This window comes from Octopus bimaculoides, chromosome 24, assembly GCF_046866305.1.
Source record: "Octopus bimaculoides isolate indiv1 chromosome 24, ASM4686630v1, whole genome shotgun sequence".
Lineage (NCBI taxonomy): Eukaryota > Metazoa > Mollusca > Cephalopoda > Octopoda > Octopodidae > Octopus > Octopus bimaculoides.
Genome location: NC_142951.1, coordinates 27175055 through 27184801, shown reverse-complemented (window position 1 = coordinate 27184801; position 9747 = coordinate 27175055). Strand labels below are relative to the sequence as shown.

At 37.0% G+C, this 9747-nt stretch overlaps 1 protein-coding gene across 1 annotated transcript in view; it reads left to right on the top strand.

The window, feature by feature from the left end:
* LOC106877580 (CD2 antigen cytoplasmic tail-binding protein 2 homolog) overlaps window positions 1–9507 on the top strand; it is an 11680-nt gene extending 2173 nt beyond the window's left edge. The window contains exons 2-4 of the mRNA XM_089340987.1: window positions 1719–1837; window positions 6659–7355; window positions 9096–9507. Of these exons, the coding sequence (XP_089197113.1) occupies window positions 1719–1837; window positions 6659–7355; window positions 9096–9298 (1019 nt within the window). The 3' untranslated portion in view covers window positions 9299–9507. The remainder of the gene's footprint in view (window positions 1–1718; window positions 1838–6658; window positions 7356–9095) is intronic.
* The last annotated feature ends 240 nt before the right edge of the window (window positions 9508–9747 follow it).

The following is a 9747-nucleotide window of genomic DNA, read 5'->3' as shown; positions in this document are numbered from 1 at the left end:
TTTTTGAATATTCTTGAAAATCACATTAATTTTTATTTTTGTTTTCTAAAATTTATTAATAAAATAATAATAATTATTTATTAATAATATTATTTATTAATAAAATAATAATAATTAATAATTTTAAATGCTTTTTCGAAAATGCCTGTAGAAAATTTTAAAAGACTCCAGAGAATATTCGAAATAAATTTAAAAGAAATTTGAAAGAAATTTAATAAGATTCAAGACTTTTGTTTCTGTAACATTTTAATTTATTTCCCTAAGCTCAGTTTTGTTTTAATACTCTTCTACCTTACTTTGTTTTTGGACCAGAGTTCAAGGATATTTTCTAGGCGAAGGGGTTCATAAACATTACCTATTTTTTTTCTTTTACTTGTATCGTTCATTGGACCACAGCCATGCTGGGGCACCGCCTTGAAGAATTTAGTCGAACTTATTAATTCCAGTACTTATTTTTTAAAGTTTGGTATTTATTCTGTCACTTTCTTTTCGCAAACTTCATTGTGCTGCAAGAAGGGTCATAGGGGAGTTATTTCATAGAATCTCCCTTTCTTCAGAAGTAGAGGAGGGTTGAGCAAGGGGTCCTGAGACGTCTTCTTTTAGAAAGAAGTACTGGCATCTGAAACACTCCAAGGACAGACTGATGTACTGTACAATACAAAATGGAAAAGTGTGTTTATATTTGTGCCTATATGTATATATATATATATATATATATATATATATATATATATATATAGGAAAATGAAGAATAAGGCAGAATGCTAAATTGGAAACATATTTTAATAAAGATTTCTAACCGGCTTTCATTGCGAACCAAATTTTCAAGGAGGAGAATGAAAATGTTTTTTACAAAGAAGTACAAAATGAAGAAAATAATATATTAAAAAAATAATATATAAAAAAATAACTATACCAATACATTATATTGTCTTTGAGCTTTTGAAGTTCAATGGTAGTTCATGTATATAATGGTTGGAAAAAACCTAACACAACTCTCGATTTTCATGCATCCTTATTTTTCCAACCAATATAAGGTATTGGTATATTTATTTTTTTATATATTATTTTCTTTATATTTATTTATTTATGTGTTTCAGCCAAGTGGCTGCGGTCATGCTGGTGCACCACCGTTTTTTTCATTTTTTACTTTTTTGTAAAAAACATTTTCATTCTCCCTCTTCTTGAAAATTTGCCATGCAATGAAAGCCGGTTAGAAATCTTTATTAAAATATGCTTCCAATTTAGCATTCTGCCTTATTCTTCATTTTCCTATTATTTCTCCACGTGCGGTTAACACAACCCCACTATTTACTGACTTATATATATATATATATATATATAAATATATATATATATATATATATATATATAAATATATAAATATATATATATATATATATATATATATATATATATATACACACGTGTGAATAGGTATATGGGCATATGAAGATGTATCGACATATGTTTGTGTGTATATGTGTGTATGAATATGTGTTTGTAATATATATATATATATATATTTAACGTCCGTTTTCCATGCTGGCATGGGTTGGACAGTTGGACAGGAGTCACCACGTTAGAAGACTGCACCAGGCTTCAAGCAGACAGTGAAACCTGGTGCAGTCTTCTTGCTTGCTAGCTCCATGACAGTATGGAAAAATGAATATTAATCGATGATGATGCATATATACACCTTACTTTTTTGAACACAGGACAGGAAGATGCCACAATAGATTATGATGAAGGTATAAAGATAACCCCTTTCAACATGAAGGAAGAGCTGGAGACTGGCCACTTTGACAAACAGGGGACATATATCTTTGACAAACAGGTGAGTCTATTCTTTCTGCCTCTCCTCTTAACAACATGACTAGATCTATTACTTGTATGTATGTATGTACACATGTGTATGTATATATATATATCATCATCATCATCATCGTTTAACGTCCGCTTTCCATGTTAGCATGGGTTGGACGATTTGACTGAGGACTGGTGAAACCGGATGGCAACACCAGGCTCCAGTCTAATTTGGCAGAGTTTCTACAGCTGGATGCCCTTCCTAACGCCAACCACTCAGAGAGTGTAGTGGGTGCTTTTACGTGTCACCCGCACGAAAACGGCCACGCTCGAAATGGTGTCTTTTATGTGCCACCCACACAAGCCAGTCCAGGGGCACTGGCAACGATCTCGCTCGAAAATCCTACGGGAGCCAGTCAGGCGGTACTGGCAACGGCCACGCTCAAAATGGTGCATCTCATGTGCCACCCGCACAAGAACCAGTCCAGGGGCACTGGCAACGATCTTACTTGGCTTGCCGGGTCTTCTCACGCACAGCACATTTCCAAAGGTCTCGGTCAGTAGTCATCGCCTCGGTGAGGCCCAATGTACGAAGGTCTTGCCTCACCACCTCAGCCCAGGTCTTCCTGGGCCTACCTCTTCCACGGGTTCCCTCAACTGTTAGGGTGTGGCACTTTTTCACGCAGCTATCCTCATCCATTCTCACCACATGTCCATACCAGCGCAATCGTCTCTCTTGCACACCACAACTGATGCTTCTAATGTTCAGCTTTTCTCTCAAGATACTTACACTCTGACGGGTATTCACATTGACATTACACATCCAACGGAGCATACTGGCTTCATTCCTTGCGAGCTTACGTATGTCCTCAGCAGTTACAGCCCATGTTTCACTGCCATGTAGCATGGCTGTTCGTACGCATGCGTCATACAGTCTGCCTTTTACTCTGAGTGAGAGTCCCTTTGTCGCCAGCAGGGGTAATATATATATATATATATATATATATATGTTTGTTTACATTCTGAAGGAAAATAACGATGGAAGGTTGCGTACCTTCGATTATTCTTTCACCCGCTTGGATGTATGTGTTTTGCTAGTAATAGTAGTGTTTGGTGATGGCATTAATAATGCGACCCTGAAGAGATGGAGTATCCGGCAATTTATAATTTGTAATTTGTAATGTGTTATAATATGTTATAATATTTTATGAGACATTTTATGATGTGGTTTATTTATCCTGGATACTCTATTGAAATGTGCATAGGTTTGGCTTATTGTTGTTGTTTCTGCTATTATAATTGTTGCTGCAATAAAGTATCTTCAATGCATCGATTTTGAGCTCTATTTTTTAAGAGATATCTATATATATATATATATATATGTACAAAAACCCACCTGTGAGGTTTTTGCTAAGACTGTTAACAGATACTATATATTTTATAAAATCTTGTTTTCTTTAAAAAAATATATATTTAATATATATATATATATATATATATATATATATATATATATGTATGTATAAGGTTGAGGAGGGTATTGGATTTAACCAAACCCAGGAGGATACAGGTAATACCGAGTAAGTGCTGTATACCGACTAGTTTGCCCCAGTCGTTGTATGAACAGGATTGGGTATTATAAGTCGTGTATTAGCATGTGTATATGTAAATATATAAAAACAAAAAGATAAAGAGAGCAAAGGTAAGGTTGAAGAATTTTATGGATAGAGTCTTACAGCTGTTTCTGGGAAGATCCAGTACTTCCCTTCATCGGAGACAGAAAAAATAAAGTAATCTATTATTATAGCCATAGGCGGATATTTTTAGTATGAAGTGGTAAAGAGTGTGATGTGCTGAAAAAAGAGAGAACAGCTGTAAGACTCTATCCATAAAATACTTCTCCAACCTTACCTTTGCTCTCTTTATCTTTTTGTTTTTATATATTTACATATATATATATATGTATGTATAATGTTCAACTATTATTACTTAATATTCTAAAAACATATATACTACAGTCAATTTAAAAATGATAAAGTTAACGTCTGTGGCTGTGTGGTAAGAAGTTTACTTTCCAATCACATGGTTCCAGGTTCAATCCCACTGCATGGCATCTTGGGCAACTGTCTTCTACAATAACCTCAGGTCAACCAAAGTGAATTTAGTAGACAGAAACTGAAAGCCCATCATGTGTGTGTGTGTATGAGCATGCTCGTGTCTTTGTGTCTGTGACCCCCCACCCCCACCCATCACTGCTTGACAACCGGTGTTGGTGTGTTTACACCCCAATAACTTAGCAGTTCAGCAAAAGAGACCAAAGGAATTAGTACCAGGCTTTAAAAAAAAAAGAAATAAGCCCTGGGGTCGAATTATTCAACTAAAACCCTTCAAGGCGATGCTTCAGCATGGCCACAGTCAAATGATTGAAACAAGTAAATGAGTAAAAGAACCTGTTGTCTTGCCCCGTCCTTCCCCCCATCCTTCCATGTTTGAGAAACTGACTCTAACTGGAATGTCATGCATGGGTTGACCCTAATTTGACTCTTTAACATTCAGATTACTCTGTCAAATGTAATTCTTATTCATTCACATTGTCTTGAATTAATCATGCTATTATCTCGTAGCTTTGAGATTTTGATGATGTGTTTGTTTATATTTTTATAATGACATGTTTGTTGCTTAGATGTGAGAAACTAGATTTGGCCAGTTTGAATATAAAACAATTGGAGTATTTAGGCTGGATATGGCCAGTTTAAATGCAAAAGGGTTAAAAATGAAGAAATTGTTATAGAAAATTATGGTGTGTGTTAGTATGAATTGGTAGTGTAGGATTTTTGGCTTGTGTATTCTTGCACTGAGTGGGTGCTACACAATTTCCTTACATCAATATTTATTCAGGAATAAGAAAAGCGTTCAAACAATAATAATACTTTTTATTGTTTATGTACATATTTAGTCAATAATCAATAGAACCTTACACATATAACACTCTTCTGTTTGGTATATATTTTGGTACATTCAAAATAGACTTCTATCACGAACATATAACAAAAATGTTCATTAGGACAGTCAACAACAATTGAAATATATAACTTGAAACATCTCAAAGATATGAGTTGGTAATTAAACAGCAAAACTAGAGTTGATTAAACATTTGTGAGAAACAATTTCACAGAAACTCCAGCAGCAAACAGAGCTGGTCAAATCCCATGCGTCCGGGACAAGAGCCTAGGTGAACTGCTACTAAAAAACACTTCTCTGCAATGTTGAACAGCTGCGCCTCGAGTCAAAGATGCTAGCGAGAAACGCGATGAAATTGTTTCCGCAAGTTTTAAGCACATGATCTTGAGGGAACTTCCGTAGGCCTTCCAGAAGATTCCGACCCGCGCATGCATGCTGAAAACTCTCAAAATGACTTCACTACAAAAGTAACAATCCTTAATTGTATTCCAGTTTATTGAAACTGTTAGAGGGGGTATTATTGAAGTTGGTCCCTGTATTAGTTAACTGATAGTAAGGTTAGAAAGAAATTGAATTTTGGGGGATAGGGGATTATTTTAGTCAAATTTCTACAAAACTAATGTTAGTTATTGAAGAGGCCAAATATTTATATATGTGGTTATGCGTAGAGACACATACACAAAGAATAACTGAATAAATGATACATTTATTAATCTATATCTCTGTGTGTATGTATATACAGGGTGCAGTGAATAAGCTGTTCTCTAAATTACATAAAAATGAAAATAACACTGACATCTCATTTTAACAGACATATTTACCAAAATTACATTAAAATATCTTGATATACTAAAGACTAAATTTATTCAATAAAATCGCCATTGGCTTCAATCACGGCCTCCAGAGGTCTTCGAAATCTCCTGCAACTCTTCTGGACGGTTTCCTTGTTTAAGTTGGTGAATGCTGCCATAATCCTTGCCTTCAGTTCATCTTTGGTGTTACAAGAAGTTTTGTTGGTATATCGCTCAACTGTGCCCCACACATTATAATCAAGGGGGTTGCAGTCTGGGGAGTTAGGTGGCCAGATGTTAGGTGTGGTGTGGTCGCAGAAATTGTCTGACAACCATGATTGGGTTCTCCTGCTTGTGTGGCATGGTACAGAGTCCTGTTGCGAGACATTGGGTCTTCTCGCAGCCACCCTCTTGACCCAGGGCAGCACTACCTCCTCCAGGCACTTGATGTAGGCCTCTGTGTTGAGTCTGAGGCAGTGTGAGAAGATGTATGAGGGTATAACGCTGCCATGATGTTGACTGGGTGTTTGATTTTTATCCCTCTTGGTACATGACCTCAGATTGATACCCAAACACTCTGAAATGTTTGTATTGGAGTTTCCAGCATGAATGCCAAGCAGTAGAGCAAAATCCTGTGAGTGACAGGCAGATTATAACAAAATCCTGTAAGTCAGGGGTTTTCAAACTTTTTGACTTGCGAACCCCTTTATATTTCAGGCTTTACCTTAGGGACCCCCTTATAAATGCTTATGAAATTTATACATAAATATTTGCTTAAAATAACATATATTTTTACATTTCTTTATTTAACAGTATTTAACAAATAGGTTTATTGTCAATTAAAAGATTTCGATTAAAAAACATATATAAAATCAAATTGCTCAGAAAAAGTATTTGCTGTCTTGTCCTTGCGGACCACAGTTTGAAAACCCCTGCTGTAAGTGACAGGCAGATTATATGGAGATGTGAACCTGGAGCATAAAGTGATGTAATCATATGAAGTGATTTGTTTGATGCTCAACCATTTTATTACTGACCTGACATTTTGGCCTGGATTCTGTTGTTTTTGTCAAAACTAATTTCTTTAATTTTATTTCCAGGATGAGATACGTGACAACTGGATCGACAACATTGACTGGCAATATGTGAAACACACAAGTCAGAGTAAACAGAATTCGTCTGCAAGGAAGAGTTATGATGATGATGACGATGATGATGAGGAGGAGGAGTATGAATTTGGGGGGGGTGTTGAAAGTAATTCGATCTACGAGAAGATGGTGAAACTGATGTTACCAGGTGAGACTGTGCTGAGAGCAATACGGCGTTTGGGTGGAGGGGTAAAGAGCAGGCAGAAGGCCTCCGCTGCCAACAGGTGGAAAACAAAGATGGGAAGGAAAAAGAATGAGGTCGACGAGAAGGAAAAGGAGTCACCAGAAGAGGGAGGGGAAGAAAATAAGAAGATTCAACAGCAACAGCAGCAACTGGAAGAGGAAAACAAAGAGAAGATGTTGGAGTTGACCGGTTACGCTGACCATATGCTCTCCACTGGTCAGATGGAGGTGTACGAGATGACCTTTGAGAAACTGAACTATATTCTGAAGAAAGACTCCACTACATCAGCTGACGTTGGTGACATGTTGACAGGAAAGACAACAACATCGGCAGAGGACAGCAACAGCATGTTGGATATGTTTGCAGATACAATTGATAATAAGGACAATAATGTAACCAGGGCAACAGTCAGTGATGCCAAGTCTACAGACAAATCAGCTGATAATCAGAATGGAACCTCAAAAGGTAAGGCTGTTTCTCATTTTGCTACATACATACATACATACATAAATATATGTATATAGGCGCAGGAGTGGCTGTGTGGTAAGTAGCTAGCTTACCAACCACATGGTTCCGGGTTCAGTCCCACTGCGTGGCACCTTGGGTAAGTGTCTTCTATTATAGCTTCGGGCCGACCAAAGCCTTGTGAGTGGATTTGGTAGATGGAAACTGAAAGAAGCGCGTCGTGTATATATGTATATATATATATGTATATATATATATATATATATATATGTATATATATATATATATATATATGTATATATATATATATATATATATATGTATATATATATATATATATATATATATATATATATATATGTATATATATATATATATATATATATATATATATATATATATATATATATATATATGTATATATATATATAAATATGTATATGTTTGTGTGTCTGTATTTGTCCCCCCAACATCGCTTGACAACCGATGGTGGTGTGTTTAGGTCCCCGTAACTTAGCGGTTCGGCAAAAGAGACCGATAGAATAAGTACTAGGCATCCAAAGAATAAGTCCTGGGGTCGATTTACTCGACTAAAGGCGATGCTCCAGCATGGACAACGGATGTCAAATGATACTCTTTTACTTGTTTCAGTCATTTGACTGTGGCCATGCTGGAGCACCGCCTTTAGTCGAGCAAATCGACCCCAGGACTTATTCTTTGGAAGCCTAGTACTTATTCTATCAGTCTCTTTTGCTGAACCGCTAAGTACGGGGGATGTAAACACACCAGCATCGGTTATCAAGCGATGTTGGGGGGGGAAGACAATCACAGACACACACACACACACACACACACACATATATATATATATATATATATGACAGGCTTCTTTCAGTTTCCAGCTACCAGATCCATTCACAAGGCTTTGGTCGGCCCGAGGCTATAGTAGAAGACACTTGCCCAAGGTGCCACGCAGTGAGTGGTACTGAACCCGGAACAATGTGGTTGGTAAGCAAGCTACTTACCACACAGTCACTCCTGCGCCTATAAGGATGAGGAGGATGATGATGATAAATAATAAACACCAATTAGGAACCACAAATAATAAACCGCTTCATAAATTCAAAAATAATTCCATCAACATAGAATGTTGAAAAATTTATAAATCTTTAGATTTATAATGCCTAGTGGCGTAGGAGTGGCTGTGTGGTAAGTAGCTTGCTTACCAACCACATGGTCCCAGGTTCAGTCCCACTGCGTGGCATCTTGGTCAAGTGTCTTCTACTTTAGCCTCGGGCCGACCAAAGCCTTGTGAGTGGATTTGCTAGACGGAAACTGAAAGAAGCCCGTCATATATATGTATGTATGTATATATATATATATATATATATATATATATATGTATGTGTGTTTGTCCCCCCCCCCCCCCCCAACATCGCTTGACAACTGATGGTGGTGTGTTTATGTCCCCGTAACTTAGCGGTTCGGCAAAAGAAGACCGATAGAATAATTACTAGGCTTCCAAAAAATAAGTCCTGGAGTCGATTTGTTCGACTAAAGGCGGTGCTCCAGCATGGCCACAGTCAAAAGACTGAAACAAGTAAAAGAGTAAAAAGAGTGAGTGAATTTGGTTGGTGGAAGCTTCCATCGTGTGTGTGTGTGTGTGTGTAAGTGCTTGTGCCTCGTTTGATATACATACATATATACATTTTTATAATGTGTTGCACTTCGTTTTTCCAGAAGCCTCTACGGCAGTCGAGGAAGTCATGTGGTTGTACAAATGGCAGGATGGTGATTCAGACGTCTATGGCCCTTACACCAGTTCACAGATGCTACATTGGACAACAGAAGGTTATTTCCCAAACGGAGTTTATGTCAAAAAGGCCGACAGCGCCGGTCAGTTCTACAGCTCAAGGAGAATAGACTTTGATCTTTACATTTAAACCCTGGACACACACTTTTTCTCGCAACCATTTTTACAGACCGGCTGACGTTATTTTTTAACATTTCTCTTTTGTTGTTGTTGTTGTTGTTATTTGTAAATAACCCATCTTTGATATTTACAACGATCTCTTAACCTGTGTCAGGTGTTTTCAAACTATTAACTGCTGTGGCCGTTGGTGAGATTAATAATCCCTCCAGAAACCTGAAACGGTTGTGTTGAGTATGGTCTTCATTAACTTGTGACTTTCATTACATTGTTTGGTCCTCACTGGATTGTGTATGTAACCTTTGTGGGGTTATGTATGTGACCTTTGTTGGGTTGTGTATAGTCTTCATCAAATTGTGACCTTCATCAGATAGTTTGGCCCTCATTGGGTTGTGTATAGTCTTCATCAAATTGTGACCTTCATCAGATAGTTTGGCCCTCATTGGGTTGTGTATAGTCTTC